At 41.4% G+C, this 21,036-nt stretch overlaps 1 protein-coding gene across 1 annotated transcript in view; it reads left to right on the top strand.

Moving 5' to 3' along the window:
- The first annotated feature begins 12,254 nt into the window (after nt 1–12,254).
- LOC145397123 (uncharacterized) overlaps nt 12,255–21,036 on the top strand; it is a 73,251-nt gene continuing 64,469 nt past the window's right edge. Inside the window, exons 1-2 of the mRNA XM_080270323.1 lie at nt 12,255–12,463; nt 13,353–13,514. Coding sequence (XP_080126449.1) covers nt 12,255–12,463; nt 13,353–13,514 — 371 coding nt within the window. The remainder of the gene's footprint in view (nt 12,464–13,352; nt 13,515–21,036) is intronic.

The raw sequence follows: 21,036 nt of genomic DNA, 5'->3' as shown, positions 1-21,036 counted from the left end.
TACGGTATCTGAGTGTGATGCTAACTCTTCTTCTTTATGGTTTACACTCAACACCACTGTGGCATTGAAGAATATACAGTATCTATTAACTGGAAACATTACAAAAGAAAAAAAGAAAAAAAAAAAGGAAAGTAACACAGTTATGTTCAAACGTGGAGTTAAAGTGTTCCTTACTAAAAATGAAACATTAAGTTTACGAGCCTGGTTCAGGTTACCTCACGAAATTAACGTAATCTAATAGGCAGATCATAGCATGGTAAGTGAGGCCTAGATGGTAAATAAAAAACGTCACGTATGTCAAGAAATGCCTTGCTTTGGGACATAAATTTGTATCATAGGATTCTTTTCTTTTTTTTCTTTGGGATATTTTAATCATTTTTTTAAACAAAAGATGAAGAGAGGAAGGAATTCAAGCTTAAAGAATGATCCATACACCAGATTACAGGTATCCTCCATTCATAAAAAAAATCTGTAACTGTTGGATTTCAACTGTTGTAAGTGGAAAGAGGAAATTATTCTGGAGACGCGAGTAAAAAACAGATGCAGCCCTGGGAATAATAGAATTCTGGTAGGTAGAAGTTCTGCAATATGGCAGTGTGACGGTAAAGTCATGAGCACTACTAAATACCCATGCAGTACGGAGTAAGGCGTGGAGAGGTGGCACAATGGATGCAACTTCGTCTGAGCATTTGCCATAAAAGTATCTGTAAAGGAATGCAAGGGAGGCAACATTCCATCTTACTTTTAGAGGAAGTAGTTCATCTGTAATAATAAGGTTATTAATAATTCTTAAGACTTTGTTCTGGTTTTTGTTCAGTTGTTTTAGCGCAACCTCTCCACATCCAATCCACAAGGGTTAGCAGTGTTCCAGCTGAGGGCTCACATGATGTATTAATTATTGCAAACTGCTCATCAGTGACGTAGTTACAGATTCTGTACAATATAACCCAAGTTTTAAGTGGTTTCAGCAAATGATCTAATTTGAGAGGTCCAACTGAGGAAACTGACTCATGACTCAACCGTAACAAATACTTCAGTTCTGCCATTCTTCTGAGGAAGGAAAACATAACCAGCGTGGCCAGACATCCGGCTTTAGGCAAGACAACCTTCCCTTTGAGATCCCTGTCTTCCATTCGGCACAATCACTAACTGGACGCTCATTTGTCCTGCTTCTTGCATCTTGAACAGACATCATCCATTTAACATCCTATGACTGACTGATTAAATACAACAAAAATCTGGCGCCGGAACTACTAAGGTCATATGCCGCCAGGTATCAAGTTAAAAGACAACAGGTAAACTAAAAATTAAGGGAAAATACTAAAACACAGAAAAACACTAGAATCACTAAAGCACCAAAAAACAAACACTAAAAACAAAACGAAACATTGAATACTAAATCTTATGTTGCAGTCCAACTGCCACCACACAGCTGATGGTTCATCCTTCCATACTGCAAGCCATCTCCCCAGGCACTGATGAAAGACGGTACAACCCATCACCTGCCTGGTGCTCAGAAAGACACTGATGGCATAAATCCCCAAGAATGGGGCACTCCACCAGCAAGTCCTGAGCAGTCAGGAGGATTAAACAATCACAGAATGGAGGGGTAGAGCTTTCATTAAAAATCCATGTGACACCCTGGTGTGGCCAAGTCTCAAACGGCACAAAGCAGTCTCTTAACGGTGAGACAATCCTTGGTAAGTCCAGGAGCCAACCTCGCCACAAATAAGATGCATCTTGCTAGGCTTAACCGCATCCCAGCAGTCTTGCCAATAATACCAAACTTGCTTCGTTTTAAAAGGGTAAAAATCACATTCAGGCATCCGATGCAGAGGAGGATGGCATCCCATAGTTGCAGGAGAACGAGCCAATGATGCTTTAGCCAGCAGATATGCCCGCTCAGTCCTCGATACCCCTAAATAACCAAGAACCTAACAAAAGTCCACACAACGGCGATGACACACTAAAATTGATAAAACCAGTGACTGGAATGAATTAAATGACTCCAGTGCAGATAGAGCACTGCTGGAGTCATTAAAATCACAAAACAGATTTAGGGAGAGTAAACATGATTTGGAGAGCATATAAAATCGCAATCAGTTCCGCTGTATTTACTGAATACCAAGGCTTCCACCTCAACTGAAGGAAGGGAAGACGACACCAAAGCCACCCCCAGAAACAGTCTTAGATCCGTAAGCACAGACAGGGACAGAACCCCGATGAGTTGAGCATGTTCTAAAACGAGAGAGAGGGACATCTGAGAAGGAAATGAGTTCTATTTACCAACAACGGACCTACAAAATATCGCACGGGGAAGTAGCCTAATTCCAACTCTCGGGATCTGGTGTGGACAAACTGCCAGTCTTGGAACAGAGAGAGGTAACAGAACAGACTGGACCCTGTAACCAAAGGGCTTCAGTAAACTAGGACGAGTGTCATAAACAAAAGATCGGGAATCCTGGGAGATCATGGCACAAGGTCCTGAGTCCGGGAGACAGTGAAGACGATACCAACACCTCATCATCAACAAATGGGAAAGGCGGTGGCTGAATCGGTTGAGAGGCGGCCTGCAGTCCTATTGGGCCCAGGATCGAGTCCCGGCTGGGGCAGGGAACAGTATAAGGATTTGAATTTCCTAAAAGCAGCCTTTTCTGATCTACCAGATGACCCAACGACATGTCGTAAAAATACCCCCGCTAATACCAACACACCAATCCTGTATGAGACAGCCCTAGCATGTCTTCAATATGGATGGTGGGTATTAGCGCCGATGTGGTGATATGTGGAGGTGTAGGAGGACTACTGGGCCTTGGGATAGGTCACTGCCCCCGAGAAACAGGCCCTGAAGCCTTTGCCCAGAGTCAGACACATTAAAAAAAAAAATGGTGGCGTAAATTCAAAGGGAGGGCATCAGCATCGAACAAACTTGAAATCGGGGATGAACTGAAAGCCCCACGTCCACACATACATCAGCATGATCTGCTGAATCTAACATCTGGAGACGGGTATCTGTTGCAGAGAAACAGATCCCACACCCATCTTTAAGTTTGGGAAGGATAAGGGACCTATGCAAGAGGGGGAGGGTCTGACAGTCAGTACCCTAAGATTATGATTCAAAACCCTCAGAAGACTCAAGGATATAATAAGGGGTGCCTTCACATCACAAATATGAGGAACCCTAGTTAGTCGTCAGTCAAATAGAGGACTAAGAAACCGAGTCTCTTCCAAGCATTGAGATACAAGTCAGGGTCTGGGTGAACCCCTCAAACACGAAAGAAAATGCATAACCACTGTTTTGTAAAAGAAAAACAGAAACCACGAGACTCAGCATACACAGAAATTCTATAAAAGGTCAGCTGCAACTTCCTCTTTATCAGAGATATTCTAGAGGCAGTAACAGAAATTGAAAGATCATCTACATATACGGCAGTGAGCCACATACACCATCTGGAGGTACACTGATTACACTGTTGATGGCCACTGCAAAGAGGAACACTAAGGTTACTCCTCTGTGGTACCCCATCTTCAGGTGCACGGGCATTTGAAAGCACTCCTCCCACACTCACCCTTATGAAATGGTTAAATAAAAATTACTTAATATAAACAGGCAAGTGACCATGAAGTCCAATCTCATGAAGAGAAAATAAAATGCCATGATGCCAAGCAGTGTCATATGCCTTTCCGAGATCAAAAAAGACCGTGACCTGGTGTTGGTAAGTAGAAAGGGCTTCACAGACCGAAGATTCCAACGACAGCAGGACATCAGAGGTAGATCACATTTTACGAAAAGCATACTTGACAGGGGATAAGAAGTCACCTTTCTCCAAAAACCACACAAGTCGACCATTGACCATCTTTTCCAAGACCTAACATATACAAGAAGTCAGAGAAATGGACTGATAATTCGTTGCCTGTGGGTGGTCCTTATCTCGTATAGGGATGGAGATAACAACAGTAATACCCCCAGAAGCCAGAAACTCACCAGTACATCAGATCTAATTAAACAAAAACGAAAGGAACTCATCAGACAGCAGACAGAGACCATAAAAATGCATAAGGAATGATTATCATCACAGCCAGGAGAGGAATCATGGTATTGTGACAGAGCTACCTGGAGTTCAGAAACAGAAAAAGGGATATTATAAGCCTCCCCTCCAGAAGAGGCAAAACTGAGACCACGATATTCTAGGCGCCGACGGTGGCAAGCCGAAGACGAATCTATATCCTTTTGTGACATTGGCAAAATGATCAACATGCAACTCTGCAACAGCAAAAGGATCAGCCACTTTTCACCTGCTGCAGATAAGAGAGGAGGGGAGAAAATAGCAAATTTACCAAAAATTCTCCTTACCATGTACCCCACTTGAGTGAGAGAAGTCCTCCAACTGATGGAGGAAACATAACCCTTCTAGGATGAATGTCTGAACTCCTCTAAAACCCACCTCATATGAGTTCGTGCCCACCAATATGCCACCATATACTTTGGATCCCCATGGTGGCGACATAGTCGAGAGAAGGCGGTTTGTTTGGCTCTCATTGCGGAACTGCACTAAGGGTTCCACCAAGGAATCAGAAGTTTAGGAAATTGACCCCTCGTTTTGGAATAGATAACAGGGCTGCTGAGTGCAACTCGTCAATGAAATAAGACACTGCCTCAGAAATACAGCCAAACTCATTGACAGAAAGGTAATGGAAATTAATTCCATGAAAACTAGTCAGTCTGCTTTATCCAGACCCCGGCGAGGAAGACAAGGCTGAGGTCACCCTCCGCAACAGATAAAAGTAATGGGATATGGTCACTGCCATACAGGTCTGGCAGCACATCCCAGTTAAAGTCTAGAACATCATCTGCTGAGCACAAGGACAAATCAACAGCAGTAAAAGTTCCAGTCTGGGCATGGGAATAAGTCACCTCATTGGAGTTAAAAACATCCATCTTCTCATCTTCTACTAAGGAAGCCAGCATAACACATTAAGGGTTGGCCTCACTCTCACCCTATAGTGGTTGATGACCATTACTATCCACTGATAACACAAAGGGAGAAGGAAGGTCATGAATAAGGTATTCCATATCCTCCATTTCGACAGTAGCACGAAGAGGAAGATAGACTACAAACTGTATACTTATGGCATATAAACACCCTGGACAGCAACGGCCTGCCGGGGAGTGGAAAGGTCCAGACGAACGGTCCTGGCGAAGGAAAATAGCAGCACCTTCATGACTACATTGACCTAGTACAGTATCAAAATAAAAGGTATGGTAGCCAGAAGGAACAGAAGAAAGAACATCACCAACCATGGTCTCCTGGATGCTCATGCTTATAGAACAAAACTGCACAACAAGATGACACAGTTCCTCACGGCTAGATCGTAAACCCTGACAGTTACAATGAATGATAGAACCCATACTGGAGGGAGGATCAGGATAAGGTGCAGGACTGTACAACTCTGGATGGGCGAGCAGGTTTGGATTCATACTTAGGAAGGCCCTTAGGAAGAGACTGCCCAGCACCAAGAACCTGCACCCCATGCCGAACCTCCGAGGGCAAACGTGAGGATGAGAAAAAAGAAAATTTTACAACACTCCTCTGAGCCTGAACAACAGCTTGCTTGGAGGTTGGCTTGGATGCCGCCCAGGTTGATGTAGGATGGCCAGTGCAACCACCAGAAGCCCCAGAAGTAGAAGTAGAGTCCACAGGACCAGAACACAGTGAGGAAGAGATGCTATGTGGCAGAACTGAAGCACCAAAAGTCTGTGCAACACCATCCCCAGGTGGGGACTGAACCATAAGCGAACCATCAACTTCAGCCTCCACCTGGCTAGACCCCAGAGCCTATAGGGCAAAGGGAACAGGAGAATGGTCGACAGAAAGTTCCACAACTGAGACCTTTGGTGGATGGTTCTCAGGCTCAGAGGGCTATGACGAACAACGGTGACGTTTGCCGGATACAAATGAAACTTCGAGCATGCCGGACAAGACAGTACAAGGAGACATGTCAACATGGACATCCTATATGAGCTTTAGAATTTCCGACTTAACAGTATGTCAAAAAAAAACATTTGTTTCATTGGTTTTATATATGTAAACAGAGCCCTACATGACAATATAAGGATACAATATCGCAGAGAGGCATTCATGTAGGCTATAGTGTAATAGTTTTGGGATCAACTTGATTAAATATTAGTTAGTTTAGGAAATTAACTGACGAATCTCTGAATTGAATGTATATCATGTATCCGTTTATGACATATTAAGTAAAGATCATAATGTGAATTAAGTGAATTGACAAACTGTTCCCGACAATTGCACAGGCCTGCGACTAGGAGAGTTAAGGAGAGATAGGTGCTTAGGAAAAGAGGAAGATGTAGAACTAGATAAAGGGATACAGTACAAGTGCGAGGGTAGGGAAGGGATGGTGTTGGTAAGGTGTAGGAAGAGGACTCGTTGCCCAGTAAGGACAGGCACGTGAAAGATACTGTGTCGCGCCACACCTCAAAAGGTGTGGTGTCAAACAACAGAGTTCTATAAATTCAGGATGCCAAAGTGCGTTAATGAGAAGGTGCCACATAATGCCCTTATTGTTGAGGTTATGAAAATGATAATCCGATGCTAAATTCATTGGCGATGTATGGATCGTTTGTGCTGAATTAAATAATATTCGATTACTGCGAGTATAAATATCTAAAAATCGAACACTACAGTCAACAGCATAAGTTATAAAAATATTAATCGTTTTATCATGGCATCTTCTTTAGAGAGAGGAATTCCTTCAGCAACATAGTTTAAGAATATCTTTACAAATTATTTCGCTGCTGTGAACAAGTTCCTTGCTATTGTAGGTTTAAACAAAACAATTTAAATATGTTTGTGCTACTCCGGAAAACTAAGAGCCGTTCCCGTTAATGAGTGGCTGGAATATGGGAATTAATTTTTCCCGCCAGCATCAGACGGTTTTACTCAGTCTACGAAAATCTCCGGTTCCAGAACATTTACAAACATTGTGGTAAGATTATATTTTTTTAAATTCTAATACTAAACTATTTAGGGAGCTCTGAGAAGCCCACCACTTTCAAAGGGTTCAGTTAATTCAAGCAGTTACATTCATTCAGGTTATAGTTCATACGCAGTATCACAAGGCACGCCAGTATAAAACGTTATTATGTTTTGGCTTTTTTTTTTTTCGGTTTTATTGGCAGGGAAAGCTTTATGGGCTGTGGTTCATCTTATTTTTATTTAAATAAGTCACATCAAGTCAGGTTTCATCAGGCAAATTCGGGCATTTCCTTTTCAACCTCGTTATGACAAGGCTTCTTTCCCTTTCATAAAGGAGGCAGAAATATTATTCAAAAGTAGGTCAAAAAGGTTCATGCAGGCTTTTCCCATTCAACCATGTCATTACAAAGCTTGTTTTTGTTTTTCTGTCTTTTACAAAGGAGGCAGTAACATTAATCAAAACCATGCCAAACCATGTAAGATCAATTCAGTCCACTCATGTGTGTTCATGTGCAGTTTTTTTTTTTTTTTTTTTTTTTTTTTTTTTTTTTTTTTTAATAACAGAACGGAGGAAGGAAAAACAAATGGAGAAAAAAAAATAATCCATACACCAGATTACTGGTGTCCTCTGTTCATAAAATATCTGTAACAGTTAGACTTGAAGAGTTGTAGGTTGAAATTTGGAGGAAAACAACTCTGGGGAAGCGAGTTCCAGAGAGATGCAGTTCGGGGAATGAAAGAATTCTGATAGGCAGAAGTTCTGCAATATGGTTGAGTGACATTCCAGTCATGAGCGCTACCAGATGCCCATGTAGCACGAGGGAAGGCATGGAGAGGTGGCACCATGGACGCAACTTCGTCTGAGCATTTGCCAAAAAAATATCTGTAAAATAATGCAAGGAGGCAACATTCCTTCTTACTTGCAGGGAGGTAGTTTATATGTAATGGCAGGGTTGTTAATGATTCTAACAGCTTTATTCTGAATTTTGTCTAGTTGCCTTAATGCAACCTCTCCACAACCATTCCACAAGGGTGAGCAATATTCAAGCTGAGAGCGCACATGACTCTTATAAATTATAGCTAACTGCTCATCGGCGAAGAAGTTACGGACTCTGTACAATAATCCAAGTTTCTTTGAGGCGGTTTTAGCAAGTGATCTGACATGAGAGGTCCAGCTGAGGGCACTGTTAAGTGAGACACCAAGAATTTCAATACTTTTGGAGATGGGAATATTAGTAGCACTGAAGGTAATGTACGAGTCTGGCAATATCTGTCTATTGGTAAACTGTATATATTTAGTTTTACTAGCATTAAAAGAGACAAGGTTGTTTTGTCCCCATTCACTGATTGTAGATAGATCTTCATTTATGGAGATGGCTGTATTGAGTTGAGAGGTAGAGATATTAGACTTTGTAAATGGATGTCTGAGTGTGAATGAACTATGTAGTGTTGAGTCATCTGCATATGAGTGAATGGGATTGTGAGTGACAGATAAGAGATCATTAATATGAACCAGAAATAGGGTTGGCGCCAGAACTGATCCCTGCGGCACGCCGGTGTTAATTGAGTGGAAATTCGAATATACATCATCTACTTTTACTCTTATTTTCCTGTCACTAAGATAAGAAGAAATCAAAGGAACAAAAGACGTTAGTCCATAGCAAGGGAGTTTGGACAGCAGGGAACGGTGCCATACTCTGTCGAAAGCTTTAGAGATATCAAGAGCTACTGCATGAGTTTCTCCAAAAAGATCAATTGATTGATGGATGGTATGAGTTAAGAGATTGAGTATGTCAATGGTGGATCTTTCGTGGCGAAAACCGTATTGTCTATCATTAATTAAGTTGTTGGATTCAAGATGTTTAACAATATGCTTATTAATTAAAGTTTCAAATACCTTACCAAGAGAAGATGTGATAGCTATTGGTCTGTAATTGGAGGGGTCAGACGAACTTCCTTTCTTCGGAACTGGGTGGATATTGGCTTCTTTCCATGAATTTGGGAATAAAGAAGTACGTATGCATAGTCTGAATAATTTAGCTAGGACAGAGGCAAGTTCAGGGGAACACTTTTTCAAAACAATTGGCGGAATTCCATCTGGACCTGGAGCTTTGTTGGTAGGTAAATTGTCTAGGATGGATTTTACAAATCTTGTCTGTATTTTAAGTGGGGCAATTTCGGGAGAATCAAGTTCCAGTACTGAGACATTCTGGCTGGTATCATCTATGGTAGAGTTTCTTGCAAAGGTACTAGCAAAGATATCTGCTTTCCCACGTGGGTCATTTGTAATATTGCCATCTGAAGATTTTAGTGGGGGAATGGAAGATGACTTGTTAAAGTTATTATTGAAAGAATTAAGAGTTGACCAGAATATTCTATTGTCATTAGGGTTGTTAAGTAGTTTTGATGCTTGCTTTTGAAGAAAGTTTGATTTGGATAGATTTAATACAGCTTTTGCATGATTTCTAGCAATTTTAAATTGGGAGAGTGATTCAGGTGTTTTTGATTTTAAGTAAGAGTTATATGCTAATGACTTTTGGGCTGTTGCTCTGGCACAATTGCCATCAAACCATTTTGGAGAGTTTGATCTTTTAGTGAATTGTTGACTTGGTATGAATAAATCCATACCAGCTAGTATTAAGTCACAAATGTGGGACTGGGTAGAATTGGGATCACTAGAGAAGAAAGACTGCCATGGAACATCAGCAAGATAATTTCTAAATCCATCCCAGTCTGCCCTGTCAAAGTGCCATCGGGTCACCCTGACAGGTTCGGAATGGGGAGGTGTAGGAGGGTTAACTAATGAGGCTTTGATGAGATTGTGGTCAGAGGATCCAAGTGGTGACAGTACCTCTATCCTGTATTGATCTGGATTATTTGTCAAGAATAAATCCAAGAGATGGGCATTATGGTCAGGGTTATCAGGTATTCTGGTTGGTTGCTTTACCAACTGGGTGAGATTAAACGATTCCGCAAATAGCTCGCATTCTAGACCAGCGTCGTCAGTCCGGGCAGAATGCAATAGCCATTATGTTACCTCAGGTCAGTTCTGGTCTATTGAGAAACAACAAATTCATTCATGTTTGGGGTGGTCAATCAAAGACTGTACAGGTTCATTCAGGCTCTTCAGGTCATTCTGAGTAATTGAATTCAGTTCAGATCAAAGGAGAAACATCCACATTTCTCTAACTCCTTCAGACCACAGAAGATAACTAGTTCGTTTACATTGATTCATTCACACTTACTGTACTTCAATTCAAGGTCATTCATGTTTTGTTTGTTTTGATAACTTCAGGTCCATTCAGTAAATTTCCTTTCTATTTACATTCAGCTTTGCTTCGAGCCATACTAATCATTCTAGTCGCTTTAAGTCAGGGTCTCGCATAAGCGGATCATCTTAGTGTTGTTCAATCAGTCCTGTTTTCCTTCAAGCCCATGCGCATCATTAAAGGTTAGTCGAATTTATTCGGAGTAATATCGATCAATTTAAGTATTGCCCATGAAACTCCCTGCCAAATATCTGGCTTATCAATGTGGTGGCTTACACTATAAACAGTTCAAAATTTCCGGCCTTTTTTTTCATCAAATCCATTCAGGTTAACAGGGTTAGACCAGAGCAATGCCAAAGGAGGACAAGTGCCAAATATTGGCACGAAGTTTGTGAAAATTGCATAAACTTTGTTATATCTGCCAAATCAATTACCAGTCAAAATGACTTAGGTGGTCATGCTTAGACATCATACGAAAAATGTTACACTGTCCTTAGTGAGAGATGGTAGGGTTTGTAAATTACCTATACTATTCAGTTTTGGTGATAACGTTTTGCAAAGTGAATATAAGTGAGAGCTGCAAGGCTTTATGAATTTAGCCGGGAGTGTGTGTAAGAAACGAAATTTGAAAGTTATTGTGTTTGACTGGACTGAAGTCTGGAGTGCAGGCTATTAATGAGGGAGGCGATGGTTGGTGGGAGGACAGCCCGACGACGGAGGACAGAGTGATATGGAGGCGTTTTGCTGTGGTCACCGTATTTAAGCATCTGACGATGTATAGGTAAGTAGACAGATAGAAAAAAAGGTACAGTCAGGGAAAGTTCTGCATTACCCACTGTTCGGAGCATTGGTGGTCGACGAATAGTCACGAAGCAGCAGCCAGACCCCACATGTCTGGTAACTGTGGGTAGAGGGAGGGTGGCCGGGGGAGGGAGGGTTTGGAGAGTTGCTCATGTCACAGTATCAATACATGTTTACTGTCAAAGGTATGCTCCTTTGGTTCCGTTTTGTAATGTTCAATAGGAATGATATTCGTAGTTACAGAGTTTTATAATTAGGATTTCCCATGTTATTCTGCATATTGGAAAACGAAAAACCTGTTAATCGATCATATAAATATTTTTTTTTAGTAGTATTATTGCACACTACCCTTGACTAAGTTCGATATGAATAATTACCAGAATAACACTAAAAATGTTTGCAGGAGGATGTTTATAGTGGGACGACAGAGGATAAATAAACAAATTTATAAGAATTTACATAAATACAGAGAGAGAGAGAGAGAGAGAGAGAGAGAGAGAGAGAGAGAGAGATAATACTGTAGTTTTGTGTTAGAGTCAACACAAAATATAAAAATATGTTGTATCATTATGAATTTCTCCTGGGAAAACGCTCTCATGTTAAATGAAATGAGTGAAAGCATTCAAACCTCTGTCCCTACTCAGCAAGCTTCCATAACTTTCCTGACAACACTTGCTTTACAGACATTTACGTTTTTTTTTTTTTTTTAAATATAATGCTAGCATCATGTCATCTATCCTTACTAAATTAAACACACCGTCCAAATCAAACACTGCACACCTACACCTGATTCCCAATCAATCACTGAACCTTCCTCTGCCCCCAGTCCCCCGCCTCCCCCTCCTTCACATTCACAGTTACCAGACACATGAGGTCTGGCTGCTGCTTCACATTCACCCGTCTCACACCAGTGCTTCGAGAGGTGGGTAATACGGAACTTTCCCTGACTGTACATAGATACAGGGGTGTCTTTGGATAGCAAAATTTTACTAGGTGTTGTCGAATGGGTTGAGGAAAATACGAAGAGTGCAAAAAAAGCACTACCAAGGAGACTGTTGAACATAAAATAGAAATTCAGTCAATGCCCTAGCCCAGCATCTTTTGAAACGGAAGAAAGTAGAGTGGAATATTTCACGAAAAATACGAACAGTAAAATTACGTTGATAATTAGTTTTTCCAGGCAATTATGGAGGGTTGGCTTCTGGTTATGGTGGTGCTGGAGGTAGCGGTAGAGGTGGTTAAGACAGAATGCGTGAGTGGGAGTTTGAATGAGGTGGCGGGCATGGAGCAGGTGGGAGAGATGGTGGGTCAGGTGGTGGAGCAGCACTTCACCGGCTGTCACCTAGTGCTCCTTACCACCACACCACAGTCACCTGTTGCATCATCCATTGCCAGGTAAATATCCATTTGTTCATTCATTGTCTGGTTCTTATTGGCTCGAATAAAAGCTTTCTGGCACGAGGCTAATATATGAAGTCTAAATTTTTAGGGTTCTATGATATGTGAGTCATACAAGAAATTATACCATAATACTACATTAAAACCAATAATGAAATAAAAAAGAAAAAAAATACTAATTCTGAGGGGAGAAAGACAAGCCATTTACCAGTCTACACTAGTACTTAAGATAACTTACAATGCTGACCAAAACACACTAGCATGTTACGTTATATACAGTATATATATATATATATATATATATATATATATATATATATATATATATATATATATATATATATATATATATATATATATATATATATATATATATATATATATATATATATATATATATATATAGTGTGTGTGTGTGTGTGTGTGTATGCATACATATAATATGAATTAATAATGAGTTGTACTGCAAATATCCACGTATAAGACACGTATATTTAAAAAAGCGTAAAAAAAACTAAAGAAATTAAAAGTACAAGACCTCAGAAAAATTTGATTTCTCTTATTAAAAAAACGTGTATAAGCTTCGCTTCCTTGACGTGAGAAGCATTGTAAGGCCTGTAAATGTTTTAAAGCAACATCATTACTTATCTAGATATCGAACAACAGAGCTACAGTAAGACAAGTCTTTAGGGACAGTAAACTGAGTGTGACTGTGGCTAATTACTCGTCTTTGAGTGGTATAGTGTGAGGACCTTACCGACCTACCATCTTCACTCTAATCGTCTACTATTTATCTCTTATTAACAGCTCCAACAAGTGATAGCTTACTACGGAATATTGTAGATCCTCAATTGTGAATTTCACGATTCAATTATATTTACCTCAGGCGTGTGAGTGTTGGAATGGTTGTGGTGGCAGGGTCAGTGGAGCAACAGGGCCTTCCTCAGGGTCTTTGGGGGAACAGCAGGACAACCTGCCGGTCACTCATCATACACCTGGATCTCAGCATCACCACTGACAACAACAACAACAGCGACGTGAGCCTCAGGTAATTTGCTTCTTTATAAACCTATAACAGATTGCCTGTAATTAGAGAAATACAAGGTTGATTATGCAGCGGGTCTTTTGTCGGACTGTTTTTGTTTCCTCCATGTTCCTCTTCATCTAGTAGCGCAGCGGGGATGCGACTGCATTCCTAAAATTTACATGGTTGAGGCGGTGACAGTTACCTATTTTTCGATGGACAATCATGAAAAGCCTGTGGATGATAGACGCGATCATCCAACTTCCCGATCATCCAACTTCCCGCATTACAGGGTTTAGTTAATAATGATGCTGTACACAAGACAAAGATATGAATATTTTTATTACATGCTTCTGAAAGTATCGGTATATATTAGGACCCAACTACTGATGCAAGGGGAATAAGGTGGACCGTCCTCTCGTGGGAAAGTGAGGCCAGCACAGATTGATTGTTTTATGAAATCATGCCCTTGTACTTGCTGTGCATATATCTAAACCGTGTTGTTATTATTATTATTATTATTATTGTTGTTGTTGTTATTGTTATTATTATTATTGCTTAGAAATGCTAAAACGGTGTGTGGTGTGGCAAGAGTAACAACAAAGAAGAAATGTACGGCATGGTGGGAAGAAAAGGTTAGGAGAGCAGTGGAGGAAAAGAGAAAGAAGTGGCTAAAGTGGTTACAGGACAGGGGATCATTTGAAATTAGAACTGAAAATACTGAGAACAAGAAGCACGTAAAGAGACTAATGAGGAGGGAAAAGGACGTAAATGATGATCTAGGAAGGAAAATGAAAACAAACTACTCGGAAAATAGAAAGTTATTCAGTAAAGAGGTGCAGAATTTAATGTGGAAGTGAAAGAGGAAAGAAATGTGAAGGCGTGAAGGATGTAGGTGGTATATTATTAACCCATGGGGATGAAGTAAGGGCCAGATAGATAAAATATTTTGAAAGCCTGATGGATGAGAATAGAGAGAGATGAGCCACTGTGAACATGATTGGTTTTGGGGGTGTGCAGAGAAAGAATGCAGTGCCAGGAGACGTGACACTCGCACAGGTGATGAGCGCCGTGAAGTGGCTGAAAAATGGGAAAGCAGCTGGGGTTCATGAGATGTATGAAGAGAAGATTAAGTGCAGTGGAATGAGCGGAGTGAAGTGCTTGTTGGGGATATGTCATAAGGCATGGATGAACGAAACTGTGCCAGCAGAGTGTAACAAGGCCGTGACTGTACCCCTGTACAAAAATAAAGGAGGGCGAAGTGAGTCCAAGGATTATCTTGGCATAAGTTTATTGAGTGTGGTAAGGAAGGTATATGGAAGAATTATTACACAAAAAGTAAGATGTATATCAGAAGTCCTAGTGGGTGATCAATAGGGTGGCTTTAGGAGTGGCAGAGGATGTGTCAATCAAATATTTGCAGTGTGACAGATAGTGCAGAAGGCTTGTGAAAAGGGCTATGAGGTGTTTATGGCATTCATCGGTCTGGAAAAAGCATACGACAAAGTAGACAGAAAAGGATTGTGGAAGGTTTTGTGCATGTACAGAGTGGCTGGTAAGCTGCTAGGTGCCGTCAAGAGTTTTTATGATTGTAGTGAAACATGTGTAAGGGTTATTGAGCATGTAAGTGTATGGTTCACGATCGGTGTGGGTGTGCGACAAGGATGTGTGATGTCCCCATGGCTGTTCAGTGTATATATATATATATATATATATATATATATATATATGGGTGATGAGAGAAGAAAAACGCGAGTAATGGAGAGAGAGATAGCGTTGGTAATGAATGATGGTGGATGGACTATCCCAAATTTGTTGTATTCTGATGATCCAGTACTACTTACAAATACCAGACAAGAACTTGGTAGACTGGTGTAGTTTTGCTGATGTCTGTGAGCGTCGTGCCCTAAGAGTAAATGCAAAAAAGAGTAAAATGATGGTTACTGAGAGAGAAGGTGACTCCCAGTGCGATGTTACAGTGAATGGATAGAGACTGGAATTGGTAAGAGAGTTGAAATACCTGTGTACAGTGATAGAAAAGGGAAGAAATGTGCAAAGGAAGTGGAAAGTAGAGTGACACAAGGAAGGAAAGTAATTGGTGCAATGAAGGCCTTGATAAGGATCAGTCTTGAGTGTTGCAGCTGCACGAGGCTTACATGAAGGAGTAGTAGTAGTAGTCACTGTTCCCCAGGCTGTCTGGCCGGACAGCCCCGATTCCCTTAGGAAGGCCATGGCCGAGACCGGGCTTTCCCACAGAGCTCTCAAAGAGTGTATGTTGTGTTGTTGGCGTAGGTGACTGTGTGTAATGCAGTCTTCCTTAATGTGCATAATAGTATGGGGTGCTGTGTTCCATCCTGGACAGGCATCAGCGACAGAGTCATCCAGCCTCTTCTGGTAGCTTAAGAGTGCTGGATGGCGCCCACATCTCACTCTGGCCAGGTGGACCCTGTCCTCACGAGGGAGATAGGATTCAGAAGGGTGGATGTCAGCAGGCCGTGCATGCGGCTGTGTGTTGTCTTTAAGTGACTGAATGGAGCGGCAAGTGATCTGAGTGTGGATATGCTTCTGGAAGCTGGTCTGAGGTGGGTGAGGGGGGAGAGATGACAGTATTTGTGTATGGTATCGTGTGCTGGGTGTTGTTTTGATGTTCCTTGGTGTGGGTGGATGTGCTGCCATGTAATACAGTGGATGTTGTGGGTTTGTGGAGGCTGCAGCAAGAAACTGGGTGCCTCTCATGTCTAGGTGATCCTTGACATCGAGGACTTTGGTTTCTTGATGTAGGTGGTCTGTGGGTGTAGTAGCTGTGCAGCCTGTGATTATTTTTAGGGCCATCTTTTGTATGGTCTGTAGAGTGTTGTAGTGTGTTTTGGTGAGGAGCCCAGGCAGGGCTTGCATAATTCATCACTGAACGTATGTATTGTTTGTATGCTGTGGTGGTGGTTTCTTTGTTGTGTCAATGTTGTATGGGCAAGTGACCTCAAGGCATGGAGTCTTGGTGTTATTTTGTTTTTAATGTATGTGATGTGTTGTTTAAATGACATTGATGTATTGTATGTTACACCAAGGATTTTGTGTGTGTATGTGTGTGTGTGTGTGTGTGTGTGTGTGTGTGTGTGTGTGTGTGTGTGTGTGTGTGTGTGTGTGTGTGTGTGTGTGTGTGTGTGTGTGCGTGTGTGTGGTAGGGGAGTGTTGTTTATGGTGAGGTGTGGGATGTGACTGTGTTCTGCTGTCCAGTTTGTGAGAAGGGTCACTGTAGATTTGGCTGGGGCTATTTTGAGCCTGTTTGTGGTGAACTATTTGTGTAGTTTGTTGAGGTAAGGTTGGATGATGTGTGAAGCTGTGTTTGCGTTTTGGTGCGTACATGTAAGTGTTATATCATCTGCATAGGAAGCTATATGTATCTGTGGTGTGTCGGGTGTGGGTGTGTCGTGCATGTGTAGGTTAAAGAGTGTAGGTGACAAAACAGATCCTTGGGGGACGCCGTTTGTGAAGTTTCTGATGTTAGAAGACTGACCGGCAAATGTTACGTGTGCACATCTGCCTGCTAAGTAGTTTGCCAGCCATCTTTTTGTGTTATTGTGCATGTTTGTGCTGAGTATTTGGTTTGTGAGGTTGTGGCAGGGGATGGCGTCAAAAGCTTTGTTGATGTCTAGTGTGATTAGGAGTGTTATGTGTGGTGGCCTAGCTGAATTCATGCCATCGAAAACTCTCTGTGTAAGGTCTGTAAGAAAGGTGTTGGTGGAGTGTAGTGGCCTAAAGCCATGTTGTGATTGGGCTAGGGGAATGTGAGGTGCGACTAGTTGTTGTACCAGTCGTTTAGTGACTTAAGAGGGGGTGCAGAGGAATGTGATGGGGCGGTGTGAGGAGGGTAACGTGGGGTCTTTGTTGGGTTTAGGGATAGTGATGATAATGCCATGCATCCAGATGTTGGGTATTATGCTGTGTGAGTAGATGAAGTTGGATATGTTGGTGAGTGCTTGTATGCCTTGTGGTCCAAGGTGTTTAAGGTGAGTGTTGCTTAAGGTTGTTAATGATGTGCTTCGTCTGGTTGTAAGTGAAAGGTGCGTAGTCTGGGTCTATGGGGAACTGTCTCTTACGTCGGATGATACGTCGGTCTTCGGGATGGGGGTTTAGATGGCTGATTTGTGAAAAGTGATTGATGAGAGTGTTTGCTTGTTGTTTGTATGAGGGTATGGTGTCTGTTGTTGTGATGGCAGTGTGTGATTGCGTGGTGTTGCTGTTGGAAAGTGTGATGCAGTTTAGTGTTTTGTAGAGTTTGTTGATGTTTGTTTTGTGGTCAAGTGTTTGGAGGCAATTTTTCCAGTTTCGTGTTTGCTGTTCTTATATTTTATTGTTTATTTGAGTGATGAGTTCTTGTATTTGTTGTACAGTGTCTTGCTTATGGGGTGTTGAGGAGTGTCGCAGTGTGTCCCGTTGTCTGATGAGACCTTGAATTTCTGGTGTGAAGTTGAGGTTGTGTCTCTTTCTGTTGCCTCTAGGGATGTGTCTTTTGTCTGCGGTTTGTATAACTGTATTGAAAGTATGCACAGCAGTGTTGATGTTTGTGACTGGTGTACTGTTTAGTGTTTCGAAATGTTGTTCTGTTTCAGTTACAAAGACCTCCCAGTTGGCTCTCTTATAATTAGTGTATGTGTGTTTGGGGCCAGCTGGAGTGATTCTGGTTTTGGTAGTGATGATGATTGGGAGGTGATCAGAACTTAGGGTTTTGACCACTCTCCATGATGTAGTGGGGGCGAGGTTTGGGGAGCAGAAGGTGATGTCTGGGGATAATGGGAGGAAGAGGGTTTGGTGTGGGATATGGGTATATTGGTCTAGACTGTTCAGTATGAAAAGATGATCTGTCTGGGATTGTAGTACCAGCCCTCTATCTGTGTCAGGGTTGTTGACTTGCGAGGGCGACGATTTGGCGTTGAAATCACCACCCAGGATGATGCTGGGTATGTTAGTAATGTGATGTATCTGTGGGGAGTAACTGTGTGGTACTGTAGGGACGATTGAGGGGGAATGTATGTGTTAGCGATTGTTATGTGTGGTTTGTTACCAGTGCGTATTTTAATTGATTGTATTTCTGAAGGAGTGTTAGTGCCAACTTTAACAAAAGGATGTGAGACTATGGTGTGGCATGAAAATGAAAAGTCAAGAGTGAGAGTAGTGGAGATAGGACTACTGAGGAATGTATGTTGAGTACTGTACAGAGAGTGAATTGGATACGAAATAATGTGATTCGTGAAAGATGTGGAGTGAGGAAGTCTGTGGACACCAGAATCGAAGAGAGTGTACTGAGGTGGTATGGTCATGTGGTGAGAATGGATAACAAGAGAGTGGTGAAAAGGGTATATTTGACCGAATCTAAATGAGGGAGGAGGCGAGGTAGGCCAAGGAGAAGGTGGAGGGATATGGTGGATGAGTGTTTGAGGAAGAGAATTTGAAAGTCGGTGAGGCTAGGGGACTGAGAAGAGATTGAGGTGGCTGAATGAATGTTGTGAGGAGAAGCACATGATCAGGGATTTGGCACCCATTTATAACGTGACAGCGTCCGGATTTACTCTATCGGATACGTTTATGTGAAGCTACAGAACGTGTTGAATGTTTTTGGCGTATCAGAAAGTGCCAGGATTCCGGGGGCTTGAATGGTGAGCGAATGGAAGCGTGGCCTATTGGATTCTGCAAATTTGGGCTGTATGGACGTAGCTACTCTACCCTAGGGTGGGAAAGGAGGTTCAGATGATGATGATGATGAACTACATTATTTATGACTGTGTCTGATAATATGAGGATATATAGAGAATGATAAAACTGAATGTCAGTAAAAAAAAAAAAATGCCCTGTACACTTATTTTTCTCGGCTTGACCCCCTTTGTGGTGCCCTCATAACACAGGGTAAGCATAGCGAACGTTGTTTATTGCTGTGCTTTTCACATAACATGAAAACAGAAGGGGATGACTGCGTGGGTGCGGGATGTATTTATTTTTAGGCCTACCCTCAAAATTTTAATCCATTTCACTTTCTTGGAGGTAAGGATTTTTTAAAATTTTTGTTCTCTACGACGTCTTATGAAGTAACCCATATTATAATCTCTCCAGTGTTGTATGATATGTAGTCTTTCATCGTATTTTTTTTTCTTTTAATATTCTTACAACTCATTTGTGGAATACCACATTTTTTGCAATATCTGAATGCCATTAATGGGTAAACATACGAACTGCAAGCAAGTTTTTGACCGCTTCGAAAACGCAGATAATGTGAATTGTAGCTCAGTTATAAAGCAGTTGTTACTGAGTCATTAAGCTAAAAAATCAAATGCCTTGCTACAACTGTGGAGTCTACAGTTGTGGCATGACACTTTTTGTTTAAGCGTATGACCATTTTAGAAGATTGCTGGAAATATCGTAAGGTTATTTAATTTCTATGATAAAGGAATGTTTCAGGTATCAGATGTTAATATTACAAGTAATATAATATGTTAATATTACAAGTAATATAATTTCTCTTTGGCAACTTAATGTTGCCAAATGAAAATGACTTAATATGCTCTTCAATTTTCCTACTGGAATTCTATTTCCCGTTCCTTTTTTCACAGAGAATTTCTAGGAAATCTGTGGATCAACCTTTCTTGTACAGGATGGGAAGAACATCCTCAGGCAACATGACGTGGTATATTTAACGAAGAAATCTAATTAATCGCATTTAAAAACAAAAAGCGTGCTGGACATTAAATTTGCCCGCCCCTGCTGCCCGCGCCACTTGGAAGCAATATGGAGCCTTTGGGGCATGTGACCTGAGCTGGCTGAAAAACAGCTGTCGCAAATCTACAGAAGGCGCTGAGGTCACAAACTGCCACTGGATAAATGAAAAAATAAATACAAGAGCGAAAACAAAAGCAGATATTGTGATAGAATAAAGTAGATGTGCAGTTTCTTTCTGTGTATTCTAAGGAAATATAGAAACTACGAGTATGTACCCAATCCTGTGATATGTATGACGATTTCGTTGAGAACCATGTGTTAACTTTCACCTATGTCTGATAGTTTTTATTTTAGGAAGTGGGTCTGACCTCCCAAGAATCACTGGAAGGGTCCTGGTCTCCAAATACTGCATTAGTTGGGTCCCTAGAAAATTCCTTCACAAAGAAAACATTTCCAATTATAATTTTTTGGGGTGTCTGTTCCCCTACCTAAATTAAAATTTCTCAGAAATAATGAAAGGATGGCATACATGACTTTGATATCCGTAATGCGATATTTTGGGAGCGTGAACTCCCCTAATGATGTATAGGGTGTCAGCCCCCCCTCCCCGAAAAATGAAGAGAACACATGAATTTCAGCAAACATCCTAGGTCATTTCGGCTGGATATTTAATAATATCTCGCATTACATAAAAATCTCGCCATTATTTTCAGGGAGGTCAGGCCCCCTCCAAAGCTTATAAAGGATATAAAATAAGGATATCATCATCCGGACCTCCTTTCCCACCCTAGGGCAGGGTGAGGAGTATCTGCGCCCAGACAGCCAAAGTTTGCCCAAG

This window comes from Coenobita brevimanus, chromosome 40 (assembly GCF_032717465.1).
Source record: "Coenobita brevimanus isolate Jiangsu-jjx chromosome 40, ASM3271746v2, whole genome shotgun sequence".
Classification (NCBI taxonomy): Eukaryota; Metazoa; Arthropoda; class Malacostraca; order Decapoda; family Coenobitidae; genus Coenobita; species Coenobita brevimanus.
Note: the sequence above shows the minus strand (reverse complement) of the source record. Positions and strands in the feature narration are given on the sequence as shown.